Source organism: Larimichthys crocea, chromosome VII (genome assembly GCF_000972845.2).
Source record: "Larimichthys crocea isolate SSNF chromosome VII, L_crocea_2.0, whole genome shotgun sequence".
Lineage (NCBI taxonomy): Eukaryota > Metazoa > Chordata > Actinopteri > Sciaenidae > Larimichthys > Larimichthys crocea.
Window position 1 is genome coordinate 20,423,777 of NC_040017.1, and position 21,382 is coordinate 20,445,158.

General features: G+C 42.7%; 1 protein-coding gene across 4 annotated transcripts; it reads left to right on the forward strand.

The window, feature by feature from the left end:
• The first annotated feature begins 71 nt into the window (after positions 1-71).
• kiaa0753 (KIAA0753 ortholog) lies at positions 72-17,680 on the forward strand. Of its 4 annotated transcripts, none has more exons than XM_027280762.1 (18): positions 73-543; positions 909-1,202; positions 1,285-1,552; positions 1,708-1,817; positions 1,913-1,975; positions 2,294-2,515; positions 3,262-3,439; positions 4,079-4,278; positions 4,413-4,543; positions 5,542-5,700; positions 6,184-6,273; positions 7,500-7,587; positions 7,806-7,874; positions 8,003-8,173; positions 8,340-8,421; positions 8,630-8,750; positions 14,352-14,585; positions 16,946-17,680. In XM_027280762.1, exons 1-18 carry the CDS (start codon positions 433-435, stop codon positions 17,097-17,099), a joined length of 2,745 nt encoding a protein of 914 aa, XP_027136563.1. In that variant the 5' UTR covers positions 73-432; the 3' UTR covers positions 17,100-17,680. The 4 variants fall into 4 exon arrangements, with proteins under 4 accessions (XP_027136565.1, XP_027136563.1, XP_027136564.1 ...); XM_027280763.1 differs by having other exon boundaries at positions 7,809-7,874; XM_019277929.2 differs by having other exon boundaries at positions 74-543; positions 4,082-4,278.
• The last annotated feature ends 3,702 nt before the right edge of the window (positions 17,681-21,382 follow it).

The following is a 21,382-nucleotide window of genomic DNA, read 5'->3' on the forward strand; positions in this document are numbered from 1 at the left end:
TCGGGTTTTAAGCGGAGTTTATATTTGACAAACTGACTCGTCGTTAAAAAAAAAAACGCGTATCCGTTGATGTTTGGCATCGTTGACGACCCGTACTTGGCGGCGTTCTGTCGTTGTCATGGCGGCGTTTCAAACTGTTGTCAAGCTCAGACTTAAGGTGTTAGCCGCGTGCTATGTCGTAATTAACCTCCAGTTAACGACGCTGCGCGCGTAGCTGGTTTATAATGACTATATGAAGTGAAACAAGTCGTTTATAAGCGAGGTCGAAATGGTCGAGTGGACGGTTTTAGGATTAACCTGACACTGACGGAGAACTTTAATCCAAAAGCGGAGCTAGCCTGCTAATGCTAACACTCGTTAGCGTTGATTATTAGTTTGGCACAGCTCGCTGGTTGTGTTTATTTATTTGTTTATTTATTTAAAGCTGCTGCAATGACTGCGCAGTTCGTGCAGAGTGGTCCCAGAGGACAGCAGCAAAGACAAGCAGGGAGAGACTGGGTTGTTTTAAGCAGCGATTTAACTACTGGGATGTCCCAAACCAAGGTAAACAAAAAGAAATATCTAAAGCATGTCGATATTAAACTACAACAGCTCTGCAATAAAGCCTATAATGTTCATTTTAACTAACGTTACATGGTAATAATGGGGGTCTGTGGTGTGTGGGTGTGTATTGCTTTGTACTAAGAGTTATTTCTTATATTTTCTCCACCTATATCAGTGAGGATATTCACAGTACAGGACGCTAAATGTTCATAAAGTTGTATTAACATCACCTTGATGATGATGGAAGGATTTATTGCAGGGATGTTTAGTTATTTGTACCAAAAAAACTGACTTCAGATGATGTTAAAAGCATACTTGAAGCTGTTTATATCACATATAAGTCTGTTTCTGTGTCTTCACCCCAGCTGTTGTTCAATGAAGCCATCCCTGCAAGTGCCAGAAACCGTGCCACCCACGTACGCCTGCCGGCCCCCATCGTGATAGAGAGGCTGCTGCCGCTGTCGGAGGAGCGTGAGAACATGGGCAGTGCCCGAAGCTCCATCAGCTTCACCGCGCTCTCTGAGGAGAGACTGCAGGCCGCGGTTCAGCTGGCCAAGCGCGATCTGAGACGAAGGCGCCTTGAGTCACTGACAAAATCCCCAGCCAAACCCTCACAGGAGGCCTCCGTCCTTGAAACAAGTGACGTAGAGCTGCTTCAGGTACAAGGTTTGTCATGAATAGCTTACTGGTTCCTGCTTTGTCCAGCAAATGACTGAAGGACGTCTTTTCTTCTCTCTATAGGAGCTTGCAGCCTCTCCGAATAAGACAAAGTTAAAGGCCTCTAGTACAAAACAGAAAGCAGCCCGAGCTGGAGCCAAACAGGCGACACTCACATCCCAGAAGCGTCCCATTTCTTCCATGCTTTCGATTGGCCGGTCACCCCCAACCAGAGACCCTGGCCCAAGGCAGTTGGAAGGAGGCAAAGAGGCTCCCTTAAGCCAGGAGATCCACAAGCTGCAGAACGAGCTGGAAGTGTATATTCACAAAGTAGAAGAGCTAGCCAAGAGAGGTGACTCACGAAAACAGCATGTCACATTAGGCCTGTGTCTTACTGTTGATTATATGTTTAAAGTTACAGCTTCATACAGCCACCACAAAGAGCACCCTATTCATGTGATTTTAACTTTGCGCACATAATGATGAACAATTTGATTTAAACAACAGGAGAGAAAATAGAAGATCCACTGGAGCCTGAAGAGCAAAACAAGTTGGAGATGCGCAGACAGAAGCAGGCAGCCCGCTCAGCGCGTAATATCTATGTTCTGCAGCAGCAGGTATTTAAACCTCTACCACGTCAAAAACAAACCTTCACAGACGTTTTAATTTAACGTGTGTATAAACGCTGTTCTTCTAAATTGTTGTTTAAAAGGTAAAAGAGATACAAGAAGATTTAGAGAAACTACGGGGCCAGAAAATGTGGGACACTAAAAAGGTTTGTCTTCAGCATTGTCATGGATTTACTGCTATGTAGACTCATTTATTTGCTGATAAAACATTGAAAACAATAAGGACAAGTACCGGTCCCTTAAAAAAATAAATATTCTAATCAATCATGTATCTAAACACACTAAAGAGTTTTTTGAGGTCACACTTGTTACACTTCTTGTGCTAAAACATTTAATAATTCCTTTATTCTCTCTCAATATTTTGTTAAAAGCAGATTTCATGAATTTTCATGCAGTCCTACTGCAAAATCACTGAGATAGCTGCTCTCAGTGATCAACTGATTTCCTATCTACTCTTCTTTCAGCCCACAGCAATAAGCAGGCTTGCAGCTGCTCATCGTGGGGCGTTCAGGGCCTTACAGGCTGTTATCCACCAGCTTTCAGATTTGTCTCACGTCAAGGTACCCCCTTATTACAAAGAGCTGGGCCAGCTGATTCGCCAGCTCTCTTTGTGCTCAGCTAAAGTCGAAGTAGAGCGAGGTTCGACTGTTCCTGAGACGGCCCTCGACATCCTGCAGAAACTAGAGGTGAGGAGCACAAAGTACAGTCCGGCAGCGTTTACTGAAGATGAAACTAAAGGCAGAAATAATACAAAACATACACAAAGTGTGCCTGCAGCACAGGTCTTGAGCACAGAGCATCACGAGGAAAGATAAAAAGTGTCAGCTGTAGTTTGTCGACTACACACTAATGCAGAGCTCAACAGTAACGGTTGCCACTGGCAACCATTTTGAGAAATTAGTAATTTGGCCTTTTAAATGGCATTAGTGGCAACCCCTTTTTAACATATTAAAAAGAGATACAGCAAACAGCAAAGTGTGTTTACTCACACTCAATGCATTTCTGAGGGATCTGTGAAGAACAGCTGCACGAGGGATTGAGGGTGGACACTTTGCCAGCCTAAAAGTTAGTGTTGAACCCTATAATGACTGTAGTTCACCAGCTTTTAGAAATAAGATGACTTTATTTAACTTTCCTCTAAAATTGTGAAGTCTATAATTCCTGTTTGTTACATCATCCTCATCTGATGTCGATCTAAACACACTCAAGTAAAAGCGGCATAACTTCAATTTGTTTAATTTCATCCTCAGACTTTATGACTGTGTGCACAAGGCTCATAGTATAATTCTCTTTGTTATATTGTTTGTTTTTTATAGTACAGTACACTAAAAAAATTAGTTGGGTTTTCCAAAGCGTTTTACGTTACAGTGATCAGTTTAGTTTTTTTTAAAGTGAACGATCTAAGATTTGAATGTCACTCTGCTCCTCTCAGACTTTGGATTCTGCCCTCAGTAAACAAGAGACGCTCGAAAAGATGCAAGCCCAAGCATGTCCTCCACACAGGAAGTCTCCTCATCGCAGCATGTCACCTACTTCTGCACTCAAGGGCCCCAGCGCCTCATCTGTTCGAGGACCACGCAAACCTGCAAATCCCAAAAGAGCTGTTCGTGGTGAGCGTTTCCTTTGCCTGGATTAGTTTGCATGTTTAAAAGCTTTGCTTCTCTTACTTCAGCAACTCTATTTACAAGTACAATTTCAAACCTCATGAATTTAATACAAATGCAGCATTTGCCTATTCCAGGCAATGACGCACTTGCTGCCAAAGCCCCTGAAAACGAGTAGAGAGTAAATTGTATGCGTGCCTTTTGATGAAGGCCAAACCGTTTAGTCTCCCGTGTATTTCTAAGTCACCTCAGGGCTTTTGTGTGGTTGTGTTTGGGCCTCCTGCTGTGCTTAAATGGCTGCACCAAGTCTGAAAACTGATATGGAGCCATGAAAAAGTGAAACAGGAAATGAAGTGCGGAAGTCTGGCCTTCAGCTCCCTGCTGGTTTGTCTTATGAGCAGTAATCTCCCACTGGCTCCTATTGTGCTAAGAGGCATCCTGTTGAAGAGATGGCACAAACACCTACGATGAGATTTCTCCCTGGAAACGAACCTAAGCCACTTAAATAGCAGTCAGCGGGGATCCAGCAGGTTGTCAAGAGTGCTAGCTTAATTGTGTAATTGGTGGCTGTGTTGATGCGTACTGCCTCAGCTCTTCAAACTGACCTGAATAGTGATGATGTGATTAATATTTTATTTATATCAGCAGGAAAGAGAATGGCCTCACAAAAGCCCAAAGCCTGCTCTCATCAGCCACTGAACAGAAGAGAGGTGCTCAGGGCCGGCCTGGAGAGCCTTGCCCAACAGAGGGAGCTGAGGGAGCTGCAGGAACGACCTCAGACAAACACCACCGGCAGACGAAGAGCAGCTCCACCCCCTGAGAGAAGCAAGGCTGATATAATGAAGGTGTTGTGACCTCTACGTATTGTTTTAGAAGCACTGTGACGGGTTTGATTTTAAAATCCACTGTGTATAAAGGCGTGCCAGAGGTCGCCTCAAAGATTTAAACAATCTTTTTTTTGTTATCATTTTTGCCGTAGCGCAATCAGATACAGGACGCAGGTTTCCAGCAGCCCACGGTCTCGTCTCAGCTCAGAGTGAACCAGCTCCCTCAAAAAGAGCCCTCGGTGCCCTGGATACCCACATCCCCTCACTCTCCTCCTACACAGCGGTGAGCCTTTTAACTCTCTGCACAGCTGATAGAGTTTAAAAAAAATCATAACCTATTATTATTCACCAGCGTTCAGTCACTCCCGACACACTTGATGATTAACAGCATTACATAACTGAGGTTTAACTGTTGCCTTCTCTCAAGGTAACATTACAGATGACAGTTTACATCCAGTATGAATCTGCTCATTAATGCATTGTGAATTCATGCGCTGTTGACACAATAACATTTAAAAATAGAAGGTGAAAAATTCTATGAGAGCAGCACCAGTAGAGACTAATAAGTTGTTCATTTTTCAGCCAGAAGGTGGATGTGAGTAGAAAAATGGCTTAATTAGCTGCTGGACTAATGGCTTACATTCACTGTGTGATTGTAGGCCGTGACAAATTGTCTCCTCAATGTAACTGAAACATAATGAAGCAGAAACACCCCCCTGAAAATACATACCGTATTATCAGCTGAGGCACACTAAAACTGGAAATCATGCCAAGTTATTAGGATAAGAAACAGCAGCGGTAAAGCTACAAGAAAAAGGCCAATAATACATCCATCAAATTCCTTGATAATAAATAAAAAAGATATAAAACACTGAATAATTCCTCTTCTGAATATAAAAGATTATTTATGGTAATCAGGAAAGTTAATTCCTGAAATTGGAAACAGTATTTTGACAAAAAAAAATCAAGTAAACTTTGGAAAAGGCTTGAGTTCAGATTTTTTTTGCCATATTATTTACGATCTCTAATAATCCTCCAAGAAATATTCTAGTAATTTAATAAGGTATTTATCTCAAAACCTACAATGCAGTCATGGGTGGATTATGAGACAACTCCTCCTACATGGAGCAATACATCAAGAAGTGTGTTCAGATCATTTTGTGTCTCTTTGTGGTGATTTTGCGTCTCTCATGCTCAGTTCCCCCACCATCCTTTCTCAGTATGGTTTATATTTCTGTGCTTATTGTTTATTCTTTCATACCTCTACTATTATCTCAACAGCTCCCCTCAAAGGAGAAGGCCGGAGCCCCGTTGTCTCTTCTCCTCTCCCCTGATGCCTTCATCCAGCCCTTCAAAGCAGAAGGTGTCTGGCAGTTTTGGTGCCGAGCAGCCGGCCTTGAGCTCAGAAAAGAAGAAACAAGCTCAGGATGAAGCATTAAGGTGAAGCCCATCTCTTTTCTATTACCTAGATATTTCATAATGGAATATTATATCCTTCGTATGTACATCAGATCGTCTGTTTAAGCAAGAGAAAAAGCAAAATGATGGATGAATTCTAGGGAAAATAAATGTGCAAGTTATTTCTCACCTCTGTGGCAGACCCCACGTGCTGACAGCCGAGGGCAATACTTTGTTTCTAATTCAAAGTTAATTCTTTCCAATGAATTAATCTAGGCGCTTGCTAGATTGAGGCCATTTCTCTTTATACGTGATTAATAGCTGGCCTGTTTTCAGCGCTTATAAGCACCTCATTGATTGAGTGCTCCACATATGTTGATCAAATCTTAATTACTACAATTGTGCTTTGTCATTAATCAGGGGACGGCTGTCTGATTTTTAGATGAGGATTATACATTATATATGTGAAAATGCTGAACTGATCTCGCATTCTGCTTCATTTGATGATTGCTGGTTTGGTTACAGGAAAGCCTGGCTGGATAGAATGACGATGCAGAGACTGAAAGAGCTGGACCAGCTGAGTAAAGAAGAGGCTGAACGCATTCAGACTTTAAGGTACAGCAGAAACACACAGTGCCAGTCAAAAGTTTGGACACACCTTCTCATTCAGTGGTTGTTCTTTATTTTGACTGATTTTATTTTGATATAACTACAGTTTTATAGACGTAAAACATCTGAAGTTCATAAAATCGTATCAGGTGTTTGACATTGATCCAGACTGAAAACTGATTGGAACGAAGCCTATATCGATTTTAAAAGAAATACTGAACTACACAGGAAAATGTGCCGGCAATCAAAACAGTTTATAGTCTAATAAAAAATGCCTAATGAAACAAATTTAATCCAGTTTAAATGTTTCCTGTGACAGCTCTGTGTTTTTTAATGAGTGGGAAAGTAATAAAGAAATGCACTGAACACGTCTGTCACACTTCAAAGATGCACGCGGTGTGTTTCAGTGATTAACACTGAACGTTAATATAACTTGTGTTTGTTTACAATAAAACCCTGCAGGGCCTCTTTTAATAGGGACATGATCGTGGTAATGTTGTAGAGCTCATTTGCTGTTTAGGTTGTTTAAGAAGATGTACTAACTTATACTATTAAAAAAAACACAGCTGCCAACACAAGGCTGTAATCCACACTGTGATCTGCCACACACCACTCACCAAGGCTTCACAATTAAATAAACAGTTCACACGGGGAAATTGCAGCATGGACGTGATTACCCTACAAACAATAAAACAGAAAACAATGCAGCATCCTCCCCTCAGCACCAGAGAGAGCTCATGCTCCTATAGATTACCTCACGTTTCCTAATTAGTTATTGGACAGTTTAACTCGGCAAGCTCACAGCCTGATGGTTAACATTTGGTTCATAAAGCTTTAATTAGATTACATCCAATGTGCAGGTTTGTTCCTTGTGTGTTTATTTTCTCATACACACGCGATTAATTACATGAATTAACAATGGCTGCATCCTGTTTCGTTTTGCAAGTTTCACAGCTCTGCGGATATTTCTGCATACTGACTTACTGGGCCTCCATCTAGGCGTCTCCATCAGGCCTGAAAACCAATGAATGTGTAAAATAAACACATTTTTTTTGTCTCTCCGTCTGTGTCCAAATACTTCTATCGTTCCAAAAGTTTGACTCCTACAAACACATTCCTTAATATCATATTTTAATAATGTTGGCTGAGAGAATAAAATATCTCATTCAGTCTTTTCAGCCGCAGAGTTTCCTCTCTGACAGCTTGCAGTGTGGGTGTGTTTTGGTTTACAGGTCTGAAGTTGTCTCGCCAACTCGGTGGGCTGAGAAAGCCGAGCAGAAGGCCAGAGAGAGAATTCAGCCCCTTCTGGATGAAGCACAGGTAGGAAAAAAATGTCACGTTTCTTCCTTTTTATATGTCTCCTGTAGACAAGGGGAAACAATCAAATACATCTTATCTGTTTAAATAAATCACAGAGCATGTGTTCACCACAATAAATCGCGACTTCTTGAGTATCAGTCTTGTTTTTAAGGATTTAGAGGGAGTAAATGATGTTTGCTTTGTGTTGGTGGGAGTTTATCTTTGTCTGTTTACCTCAGCAGATTGAGTCCAGGAACAAGATCAGCTCCTCACTGAGGAATCGGCTGTCTGAGCAGGCTGCAGAGAGGGTGAGCTGTGCTGCTGTAGCCACAAATTCATGGAAGAGGAGGATGAAACTTTTAGTTTGTAAAATTAAGCTCAATATTCTGCTCATATTTCTGTCCTTTTTTTTTCTGCGGATTTTCGTCCTCCACAGGCAGCAGAGAGTGCCGAGCAGCTGAGCGAGGCCCTGCTGGAAGATCTCTTAGAGGACACTGCACGGGCGGCGTGGGTGGCCGAAGCAGACAGACAGTTGGAGGGCATGGCTGAGTGTAGGCTGCAGGCCCCCACCCTGGAGAGTATGCTGCTTCGTATGGAGGAGATACAGGTGAGCGCCTGCTAACAAAAGGTCAGCATGAAACCCGAAAAGGTCGCCAACGATCGGGTTATTTGTGGTGAGCTGTTGTGACAGCTGATGCAGTCTTTTTGATCGTGACGTTCAGGCTGTTGGACAGAAAGTTTATAAAAATCTGTTCCTCTGTGTGTCTGAGCAGAAAGATCAGGAGGAAGTGAGGAGACGGTTTGCGTCCATCACATATTCAGACCCTCTTTACTGGGACCGACCTGAAGCAGCAGGTAAAAAGAACTAAACTCTTGTTCATCCTCTATGATAAATCATTTCCCCGATGTCTCCTGTAGGTGGAGACAGCGCTGCAACAGACAAGAGTAGGTGACTACTCGTCGTTCAAACTCTCATGTAATTTTCATCTGTCCATCTCTGTTCCCCCTGCTCCCCCATGTCTCCCCTCTGCTCACACTAACCCTTCCTCTCTGTTCTTCCCAGGATCCCGGTGCCATGCTCCGGGCTCCAGGCCAGCCTCTCCTCAGCCAATTAGGCTCACAAGGCCAGTGCTGAAGCAGAGCACTGCAGCAGATATAGTCCTGGAGAAACCCGTGGAGACTGGGTGAGTTGCTGTGTCCTTTTTGCCCTTCTTTTACACCCAAGTAATTTCTGCTTCTCATATTTTGCTGACTGCTCTCCATGCCTCGCCTGTGTGCAGCATCGGGGTTTGACCTAGTTAACTTCCTCCTCGCTCGTTTGAGCTGAAATTATAGGCCTGAGCCCCCATTATGAGTAATCATGGCTCTAGCACAATATTGATGATTATATGATACGATATCTGTTTGGAAAAGACGCACATGGAAACGTCAGATTTTGAGTTTGTGGAGCTCACTTTTTTATGAGAAGCATATTGGATTGCAGTTAAAGACTTCCTGTGGCCGTACTACGAACTGAAGAGCAACAGGAAGTCATTTCACTGTTATTTTAATTAGGCCCCTTGACTGAATGAAAACTAAAGTGGTTAATGTTTTTCCTGCAGTGCACACTTAGTGTTTTTTTTCCACATGACGTGTCATTGGCCCGTAATTGCTCTCCCACTGGGAGGTCTTACTCATCCCACAAAACTCACTTGGTGCCTACCGTACCCAGGGCAGAGTCTATTCCTGACTCTGGCAGCAGACTCCGCAGAGAGACCCTCCGCTGCCCAGGGCTTTGGCTGCAGCTGCTGTGCTGTTTTAAAATAACGAGGAACTTGGGAGGAAGAGTGGAAGGACTAGAAGTTGTTGATATAGACAAGCCAGCAGGATGCTGCTTCTTCAAATTCAAGCAGCACCATTAGCAAATTAAAGTCAGTCAGACTCGGAGGGGCCTCAGGTTCACATCCCTCAATGGAGACTTTGCCCGGAGATCCACTGTTACTCATCTTGTACTCTTCTTAACGGCTCCATCGAGTAATAGCTCTGTACTTTTGGAAATGTTTATATTAAAGAGGTGTTTTGTTTTTCCATGACTTTGGTTTTTAGAGGTGTCCGGCCTTGCAGCTTCTTAATGAGGACAAAGTCATTTAAGAACTGCCAGCTCATCTGAAACTCCCTGAATCCCCGTGGCATGAAACCAACCTGCACCACTTTTATCCTCAGTCCAAATTACAGTGCCTTTAAAGTATTGACACACACACACTGGAGTAGATGTCGTCACGTGTTGTAGCCTCATGTATTTTTTTTACACTAACTGACAGAAAAAATACTTTGATGTCAAAGTAAAAGTGCAAACTGATTCAAATAATCACAAATATTGAACATAAGCTAACAAAACCAGTGTCAGCTATTTATCATACGCTAATAACTAGTAATCCAGTTCAACTATGTGCATGTTAAATACAGGAAAATAGATTGATAGAGAACTTTATTGATCCCTGAAAGAGAAAGAGGGAAGTCATTATAAAGTGTAGCAGAGTTGCAGGAGTCTCTGACCGAACGCGCTCTGCTGCTTCATCAGGAGGTCATGTAGGGGATGTTGTCCATGATGCTGAGAAGTTTATGGCGCATCCTTCCTTTTATAAAACCAGCTCCAGGGATTTCCAGAGCAGACGTCAGCACAGAACCAGCCTTCCTGAACAGTTTGTTCAGTTTCTTGGTGTCGCAGGCTCTGACGCTGCTGCCTAAACAGATTGCACTCGTAACAACCCACTGGTAAAACATCTGCATCATCCTGCTCGCACGTTAAAGGACCTCAGCTTCCTCAAGAAGTAGAGTCTGCTCTGTCCCTTTCTCTAGACAAAAAGTGTGTATAACAGGGCACCAAACTTTCAGGCAAATATCGATTAAACATACAAGTGGCTGCTAGATTTGCTTCACTCCCCAGCCAAAATAAACAGCGTAAATCTATTAAATTAATCTTGCCTCCTGAGTGTGTTGCAGTGTAGCATTACAAAACAGGATGTTTCAAATTAAAACTAAAACGCATCATTGATTAATCAATCAGCTCAGCAGAAGTGGTTGATGTGTATTTTCTATAAAATGAATCTACTCATCGATGTTTTTAACGGGAACGTCAGAGATTTCTCGGCCAGTAATGATCACCGGTTTCTGTCGGGAACATTCCTCACCACGGCCCCTCAGTAATCATCGACTGCTGACAGACACCCAGCTGCGTGGCCTGTCTGCTGATTCACACATCCTGGCGTCACAGAATTCTTCTTTTCCATTTGGACGCTTCTCAACATTTCCAGCGCGGTAATGAAAGTTGGAGCGAGGGCCAGGCGTTACTAACACGCCACTCAATATGACAGCACAACTTAGTTTGTATCGATGGCGATTATATATATGAAGCGAGCCTGCATCATATTTTGTGTCTCCGAGATTGCTTGCCGCGCAGTAATTCGACTCGTTATCACCCTGAAAAATAATTACCATCGACTGTAATACATTTTCCGCATTAGTCACCTCTTCCCCGGCCAACCGATTCAGAAGTGCTGGCTTGCTTGGACAAGTGAGCACTTTTGTCTGGGGGGAGGAGAAAGTCTTTAGTTTTATATTTAATTTAACAACTTTAATAGCCAAGTGGCACTGGGAGTTTTTTTTGTGCCACTGCAAATATATTTTTAAAAAGGCTGTCAGGGAAAGATGCAGCCAATAAATGTAGCACTTGTCGCGGTTAATGAGCCCTGCCACAAGCAGACAAATGCACTATGTCTGTTTCACGACAGAGTTTTCTTATTCTAAAACACAGACTCGCTGTAGACAGACAGCAGCTCCTTCTCTACAGCGTTTAGTCCCCTAAGAAGTCATAAAGTTGGAAGTAGGGAGTCGTTTGGGGCGAGATAGAAAGAGAAATTGTGCTTGTTAGGCACATTGGTTTATGGAGCTGTCTTCAGGGAGGCCGAGAAGTTTTGCTTTCGCAAACTGACCTGAGCTGTAAGGGAGATGAGTCAGCTACCTGTGCTGCAGTGTTGCAGGCTAATATGACCCATTTTACAATCACACAACAGAGGAGATGACGTGGAGAAAAGTTTAGATCAGAGAAGCCCGCAGCCTGTTGCATTTGCAACAACTAAAACAAAGACACACATAACACAGTAACAGACTCACAACCAGCCTCATCCAAACCTACTGCACTTCAGCTGTTTAATGTCAGCTTGTATCTCTAATGTAGGGCATGTCACAACGCGTAGGTCTTTAACAGGAAGTAATGGGATCTGAGTTTCACAGTTCACATAATTGTCAAATGACATTTGACAGTTAGTTTCCATCTGCGGCCCGAGGAAATGAGCTGCATCAGTGTCCAAGAAAACTGTCTTGATTTAATGATGATGCCTCACTGTGACGCCAGTCAACGCGCCGACCTCATTTAGGGAAAACGAAGCTTCATATGATGACAAATATTATTTTAACAAACACTTCAGTCTCAGTGGGTGTTCAGAAGCGCCGCCTGCTTCAGTTCAGAAGAGATATTTGTTTACCTGCCAGTTCACGTACTTTTGTGCAGCAATCAGCAGAAAGTAAACACTGGGCTTTAGCGGAGAGGAAAAAGCAGATAAGACGGGAAGGAGAATAATTGATGGTATCGACAAAATTCTGCTTTCATGTTGCTTATACAGCAGCCGCTTCAGTTCCCCCGTGGAGGTAAATAGCCTAACAACACATATGCATCGTGGCACCACAGCAAAATGGAGAGATTTAATTTCGAAGGTCTGAAAATGACAAAATGTGCAAAGATGTCATCATGTGTGCCGACCCAGCCGTGATTGGATGTTTATAATCCACATTTCACAGCCCAGAGAGACACATCAGTCTCTGCCGCCAGCAGGAAAATCATGCATGCAATGTGGCACACACACCAAGGACTGTTCAAGAGATCACTGGAGACTGCTTTGATTGCATGTGTGATGACTAACAGTGACACCGGCAGGCTGTTATTGGCTTTCCTGATTATTTTCTTTTATATTTACGTGCTGATATCGAGGCTCGAAGCCGAGGAAGGGGAGAATGATAACACTCACAGCTGAGTTGCAAATAATGACGTGACGAGCTCGTCTCATTTTATTGTTTACAGGTGCTCACTGTTCTTTCAGTCTCTGCTGAGGCTCCGGGTTTCTACTGAGTCATGAGTTACGACAGCAGCGCCTGTCAGAAGAGAGTTTGTGGAACGGTAGTCGTGGACGATAGACCAATATTTTTAACACTTCCACAATCTTTTTTCCAAAACAGCATCTGTTATTCGCCACGGCTGCCTTTGTTCTTGCGTGAGAGCTGTCAAACAAACCGCTGAGAGGACGGAGTGAGAGATTTCATCTTTTGAAAACATCACCGTGTGTGGCAGATAAGGTTTATGTATCCATGGTGAAGGCGCCCAGACACAGACCCCAATTGTCCTCTGCCTTGGCTAATGCTGACTGACTGGCCGCAGCAGCATCAGCAGGTCAGACAAATCAATGAAAAGATGAAAGCCGCATTCAGAAATGTTCCAAACCTTTCATGTGTCTGCTCTCTCACTCCACAGACTTGCTCCTTTGTTTACAGCCACAGTTGTCCTCTCAGGCCAAGTACGTGTTGCGCAGTAAAAGGCTGCTCTGCACTTCAAAAATCTATACGTTTTCCTCCTCTGCTCTATTCATCCCTCGCCTGTGTCTTACAGCACTGATCGTTCCCGTTCTGTTCTCGAAAGCCCCAACGCTGCTGTGAGTCTCGCTTGAATCACCCTCCCCTTGGGTCTCAGAGCCACATTTGTCTTTGTCCAACTCAGCCTGCATCCCTTTTGACATATCGCATATGGCGCCATTCTTTGCCAGGTCCCCTGCGTTTTGCGGGCGATGCACGGCTGGAAAAGAAATGGGAAGACAAACTCGAGGTGGGCGAACAGCCTCATGAACCCACAGATTTAATGAAATATTCGCTATGGACATCATAAAACGTGTTCCGTAAAGCTCTCATAGAGCTTCATCAGTGCTGCGAACACTTTTTCAGAACATTTCTGATTCTTTTTCTTATCATTTAAACCTTCTTACATTCTACGACAATCTTGCCCTCGGGGATTCTTTTTTGCTACAATCTCTGAATGGAAATGACAGGAAAGGCGACCTGGTTCTCATTTGTGTTTGGCACAAATAGTGGGGGTGCTATTCTGACTTTATGAACAAGAAATGAATTTGCAGGGTGTTGTCCTGTTGCTTTTTTGCCATATTGGCCCACAGATGCCCATCAGACAGCGAATCGACCCATTTCAGACTGGAAGCAGAGTTAACTGCACTGGCACTTTGATATTTATGGCCACCCAACGGTTTGCAGCCCCCACAGTCAAAACAGACTGAAGTTCAGCTGAGGCCGGGGAGCACAATAGAGAGGCACTTTGCTTTAGGAGCTGCTGCAGCACTAAATATAGCACCGAGAGCGCCGTCGCAGGAGCCAGGCTGATTTGTCCAAGCAGAGAGGATTATAAAGCCAGACCATGGCAATGCCCAGCTGAGCCCCTACTCACTCCAAGCGAGGGCCAAGCGAGAAACCTGGCCCTGCGCTCTGACGCCTATCACTGAATTCATCTTCTTCTGTCTCATAGCACAACAAGTGTTTCTGGTCAATCACAGCGCTGCACTCATCGTCAATAAACGAGCCTCCTCTCCGCAGCCCTCAGAGGCCCTTTACCCAGCTCATACGATGTGAGCGGTCAGCGTAATGAAAAGGTGGAAATGCCCTGCCGCATGAGCAATCCTCTTGTGTTTCCGCAGACACAGTCTCCTCTCTGAGAACAGCCTGACAGAGGAGGCGTCCCAAGATGAACAGCAGCCCAGACGCAGCGTCATGTTCCCAGGCCCATTGGAGAGAAGCGGGGGAACTGTTATCTCCGTGCCAGGCAGCATGCTGAGAAACATCAGGCGGTACCGGGAAGACTACGAGGCGTACCTGCGCGTTGTGGCTCACGAGGCTGTCGGCAGCTTCAACCCCTGGGCCGTCGCAGACAGGTAAAAGACTTAACAGTGAAGGCATCAAGTAAACGTTTCCTAACATGTTCATTCTCCCTCTGTTTGACAGAACGTGAAGTTAAAGAGTGGTAGCATTAATGTTTGTGTCTTTGAGGTTATATTAGAAGTGTCATAATCTCGGAAACCACGAAGAACCGAGCTCTGTCCTTCCTGCTCTCACCACGCTTGGTAGACATATTGTGCAGTATGAGAGGATCATGCGGAGGTCTCTGGTGTTCGACGCTCTTCTCTCCCACTCAAAAAATTTGCATACTTAACAGAATTCTTAAGTTGCTGCAATGCAGAAGACTCCGTTTCATCTTTGTGAAAATACTGACGCCGCATTCAAATAGATTCAGGCAGATTGTAGACACCAAAAAGGATCTTATCATAGTGGACGAGGGCAGTTATTAGTTAGTTTTAGAGTTTTAAAACTCTAGAAACACAAGATAAAAGACGTCATATGTTGACAGTCTTCTCATTTATTTGGTTTTCTGCTTCTTGTTTGGGGCTGAAGTTTATCCGAACGTCAAGGCAAGAAAGATTTTTCCACCAAGCCGACTGTCAACAGACAAACATGTGTGGATCTGCACAAAGTTAGTGCTTGCTAGTGTTCAGGAGAAGTTTATGTGTTGCTTGGCCCAGTCTAGTTGTGGAACTATTTATATACGATAAATGATTAAATAAAAAAAGAAATTTTAATCTGTTGTTACTGCAAACTAATAAACAGCGCCTGTAGAACTGTGGTCTAAAAGCAATATCCCACGAGAGGTCGTGAGGTTATATTGAATATCAGCACAAAATCATGATATTCAGTACAGCTTCACTCCCTCTCATGTTTATTGCCTAATTGTCCTCCAGGGTTAAAGTATTTTAACGTATTTCCATCCTCCATGACCGGATTTACAACCAGATCTTTTCTCCTGGTGGTCAGAGAGCTACGTGAGCGATCCGCACAACGAGAAGCTAATAATTAATTACTTAGATAAAATATGAGACACCTAAAAGAAATAAATATATTTTTTCAGTTATTTGTAAACCGTATCACCACAGCAACATGTCGTCATGCCTCCACCGTCTGCCTGTGAACGCAGCATTAATCCATGAGCTTGATAAACTTCTGAAAGATACATTGTGTGTCGCAGATTTATTTGACAGCTCAATACTTTTTTTTTTGTTTTTGCTTGAATTCAGTCCCTGTTTGATCTGACTGCTCGTGTCGCCGGCTCATTATCAGCCTCACATCAACGCAGCAAAGTTTTCAAAAGACGGGTCTGCACTTCTCTGAATCTGCAGTAAAACAAAGATATTCTGTGAGGAGAAAGCCATCCAATTATCTCTGAGTTTTTGGAGAGACAACACATGCATACATACACTCCCCTCCTGCAATGCCACCACAGCGCAGAAACCTGTCTGTGTGATGAGATGCTAATGAGCGGCCTCGTGTTGCCGTGGAGCTAGACCATCTCATTCATCGTGTGTGTTAACAGACTGATTGCAAAACAGCAGAAATTCATTTAAACTTCAGCACAAAAGAAAACACACAAACTTCAAGCTTCTTTTGAAGTTCATAGATGATTTTTTTTCCAGCTCAGTGGTTGGATTTCAAACACACAGAATATGAAGCAGCATTCACCAACGTTAGCACGGTGTTTAGCGTGGCTGCTCCCAGTCCGTAATGGCAGAGTCATGACTCTGTTCCAGTGCTCGGAGCAACGTGTTCTTGTATCGACTCTTCACAGTTACAGGTAGCTCAACAACACACAATTGCTCTGTTTTGTTGCACTGACAACTTAATGGTTTGATGTGTTCGTGGCTCTGTAAGGAAGAGCCAACAGTGTACACCGATTTCACTCCCCATATGTCCTTCCTTCAGCCGCTGAGTGTTGACCCAGATAATGATCAAAACGCTGAAATTTAGCTTGCTGCTGCACCCAGCTCAGTTATTTTCCCTAATTTTAGTTTTTCATGTCCAGCTCTGAAAGCCATTTCAGAAAGATCTGCTTTAATCACACTTTTCTGCAATTTTGAAGATGAAGACACGACGTCGATTATTAACTTCCCTCAAGTAACATCTCCACATTGTGCTGTACACATGACCTTTTTATTTTGCAAACTTCCAATGGTCTAGTCTGCCAAGAGGAATAAAATATAACACAACAGTCGCACTCTTGACTTTTTCTAGTTTCATGAGCTAACATTTATTTATTTTTAAATGATCAAACCTGAAATATCAGACATTAGACTGACTTTTCGATCAAATTAAAGTGCATTAATGTAAATATCAGAAGAGCCCGACTCGGAACAGCCGTCTTTGTGACTCTGTTTTAAAGCATCTCTTGTCGTTTGTCATCCCTCAGCCTGGCGGAGGAGCTGCTGTCGGAGGCTCTTGCTGACGTGGCGGCGGAGTTTCAAGACGTCGTGGAGGAATACGCCGAGGCCGTCTTCACCTCAGAGTTTCTTCAGCCGGTCCAGTCGCCTCCTCCTTCGGCTGCGGCGTTGGTCAGCCAGTAAGATTTCACAGCAGCGTTGACGTAGAGGTTTCTTACAGATGTATTTATTTTTGTGAAAATATTTTAATATCAAAGCTCTGAGATCATTTTGATTATTTGCCCGTTTTCTATAGTTTTGTATTTTGTTAATATACAAACGTCTGTACATTAAGAAGTGTTTATAGATCGATACTTTGATGTGACATAATGTGACTTTATTTAATTGTAGATATATTTTTTTGTATCAGAGTTGCAGCAGATGAGATTGTTGAATTGCACAGGGAGCATTAGTCACTCTTTACGGTCCATCTGTATCTGTGATTGAATTCCACTGAGAAAGTTAGTTTAGTTTGGATAAGCTCGGAGAGACCATTACGACATTACTGAGGATTATAAGATTACCACCCTCCCCTTGCACTTGGTTTAAATCTCTCTGAGGATTACTCACACTTTCTATTTTCACGTCAGAATATGGAAATAAATTAACTGCATACGGTCTCCACAAAAATGATGTAGGAAGCCACGGGCATCATGTGTTTAATCTATTGTAACACGATCTTTTTTGCTCTGATGTCTAAATAAAGAGTCTAAAGGCAGCCTGCACTGGTTAATGTGTTACCATCTCACTACGTTATTATATTTTTTTTTTTCCACAGCGCAGCCAGCAGTTTATTTATACTGCTGCTGCTAACCAGCCGAGTCCTGCATAATAATGGTGTGAAAGGTCAAAAATGTGAATGCAAAATAAATCTCCGGGATTCTCCGGGACACTTTCTCAGTCCCCTGAGATCAACATGTAAGCCACGCTGGCTGAGCAGTAAGGGGACACATCCAGATGTTTGGTTGGCCTGTGGGGAACGCCCTTTGACAGGAGGACATACAGTGACTGAATGAATTAGCTCATGTTAAATCAGCTGCCTCTGTTTCCTCTCAGGCGGGGTTTCTGCGTGGGCGTTTGGATACATGCAGGCTCGGCGCACATTTCTTCTTTTTCGACTTGAGGACAGAGAGATAATGGTCGGGCTCGAAGTGAGAGGAAGTCACATGAAGAACTGATTTTGTTCTGAAACTGGAGACGATGTGATTGTTAATTTTTTTAATTCTTCCAACAGACATTTAATATATTTTCACTTCACGTTGTCTGCTTTGTTATTTTAAACATGTATTTCTTAATTCTGTGGAGTTTTGTCTCACTTTGCCTTCATTGATTAAAATCACGAACAAACAGAATTAGTATTGCACTTTATTAGAATCTGTAATGGTCAGAGAGGTTCGACCTTGCCGGTAGCGAGCACTGACTCATTATCAGAGCTAATTTGAGTACTGGAGAGAACACAATATGACTGCAATATATTCACAGCACTTCGAGGGGAGATTTGGCCGTGCAGGTATATCAAGGCTACTTGGTGATATTTGGGTCGCTTTGAAAACATTTTTTCAGCTCTGTGCTAAAACAAGATGGATATGAAGTCTTTTATGGCTTAGTGCTCGTGTTTGCTATTCTTAAAGGATCTATCTGAAGGATTATTTCTGGAGGCCAAGTACTGGCTTTGTATATGCAACATTCCCCATTGAGGATTCCTTTTAAGTCACATTAGTTTGAGGCTGTGTGACGTCTCGCAAATGGAGTGTGAGATACAATCGAGAATAGACTCTGACACACAGAGTCAACTCGCTCAACTTTCATTTCAGTGAGCTCATGAGCCAAAGCCAGCTACAGTCTGCTGGAGTACGCCTCAGTTGTTTATTTGATGCCTCACCATCAGAGCGTAATGATCAGCCACTTTTTGATCATCGTATTTAAAAGAAAAGGAATCAAAGGAGATTTGATATTCATGTTTAATCAAAGGATGGGAGCAGTATTCATATCCAGCATGAGCAATACCACGATGTAAAAGTACTCCTCCTGCATTTAAATGTTCTTTTTTATTCATTTGTCTTTTTAATTTATGAAGATTGATTCTTGATTATTGCGTCATGCATAAGTAATACGCCCTTTCCAAACAGGCTTACTCTTTAAAGAATAGAGACTGTAAAGAGAGGAGCAACATGAATAAAAGAAAAAAAAAGAGCCCAAACAACAACAGAAATTATAAATAATACTAAACAAATAAACCATTCTGATGTTTTTTTTTCTACAGCCTTGACAAACAAAGTTAGCCAACTTACATTAAAATTAAACAACAACTCAAATTTCAACAGAAAAAATGAAAAAAAGAAAATCTTCATTTATTCTTAACTTGACTTAAACTTGCCAACTTCAAGGGCCTGAGGAAGGATTGCTGTTCTCACCTTTGAGTCCCTGATAATTACCTATAACATAAGATTCTTTGCCGTAAGTGTGCTTGATTTGTGTGTTTGTAACTTTGTCTTAAAGACGATATCTTTTAACCGTTTTTCTTTAGATTAACCTTCATAAAACTTTTTTATTGACTCTGTATTCAGACATATTCATAAAATACGACTTTAATGATCCCACAGCGAGGAATTTCACTTATATCACCTTGTATACACAAGGTAGATAAGAGATTATTCATCAATATGAAATATATAGAAGAAAGTCATGTTGGAGTTAAAGAGTCTGACAGCTGTTGGAATGAAGGAGTTGTGGTAGCGTCCTCCTCTGCCTCCTCAGTCTCATGCAGGACGTGAGAGGAGTTGTTCATGATGGATGTCAGCTTTGTTAACACTTCCTCTATGGAGTCTAGGGGGCAGCCCAGGACAGAGCTGGACCTCTTGCCCAGTTTGTTGAGTCTTTTACACCCTCCACAGCAGACGACGCCACCACAGTGTCATAGACAGTTTTTAACAGAGTCCTGAGTCCTGACTGTTTTTGTTCAAGACGTCTGTGTTGTCTGAGCAGTCCAGTTTATTGTTGAGATGAACACTCAGGTATTTGTATGCTCCCACCATCTCGATATCCAATCCCTGGATGCAGATGCACATAATTTCACAGTGGTATATTTTCACATTTTCGCTGAAACAAACTTAAGAATGCCTAAAAAACAGCTTGCAGCTCTGTTTATTTACTTATTTTTTGTTATTTTACATTCTGTTAGTAAAGATGAGCGCAATATAACTGCGTCACATCATGACGTTTTCAAGTGTAAGTGGAGTCTGATTCTCTGAACACCTTCTCGACTTCTCCTCCACATCTTTCCTTGACCTCATGACATTTTCCATCAAGCTCAAGGAAAAGTGGTTAGGAAAGGACTTGGGATGTCTTTCTTTTTTTTTTTTAACTATTCGACTGTACCGATGGACTCCACTAGACTTCTGAAGATGTGCTGTGGTATCTGGCATCAAGACGTTAGCAGCAGATCCTTTAAGTCCTCCATGGATTGGACTTTAGATCTGGAGAATTTGAAGTCAACATCTTGGACTCTGTTGTGTTCCTCAAACCATTTTTGCTGTGCGGCAGGGTGCTTTATCCTGCTGAAAGAGGCCATCAGGGAATGGTGTTTCCATGAAAGGGTGTACAAGGTCAGCAACAATGCTTAGGTGGTAATAGTAAAGTCTCATGATGGCAGGCCCCAAGGTTTCCCAGCAGAACATTACCCACTGCTGCTTCCAGCTTGCCTTCTTCTCATATGCATCCTGGGTGAGCGATTCACATGCACGTGATGTAAAGGAAAACGTGATTCATCCGAGCAGGCAACCTTCTTCCATTGCCCGTGGCCTGATGCTCATGTGCCCATACACAGGAGTGGAATAACAGCTACATTATTTCTCTCTGAGGAGTTGAATAAAATATAAATATTAAAGTGCTTCACTACTTCAAAGTGATTGATATGAATATATGTAAAAGTGTCAATCTGCAAAGGATTCCCTGTCAGACAGGGCCATGGTTAGAGTTCACCATCATGATGAGACACCTGTGCACATGCGGTCGACCAACGTTATTCCTCATTATCAGGATAGCGCAGACAAAAAGGGTCACGGCAACCAGATGAAATGTAGGAAAAGTAGGAATATGTAATGTTGAGGAGTTATCGGTCAGCAACGCCTGAATGTGAAGAAGTCTACCATCTCACCTTGTTTAAGAGTCACCGTGACACAGATGGAGGAATATTTCATGTAGTGCAGAAATCATAGAACTTTTTGTTGCAGTACAGACTAAGTTGTTGATTGTGCTTTATCCACCCACAAGGAATTGTTTTTTCGAAAAACAACAACAAGAAGACGCCTGAGGGGTTAAATTCAGGTTCTCTGACCGCCAAGTATTGTATTTTATGATTCTTCAATGGCCCAGAGGAAGCCTTATGTTGCTGAAACAGGCCTTGACTTCATTTTCCAAAGGTCTCA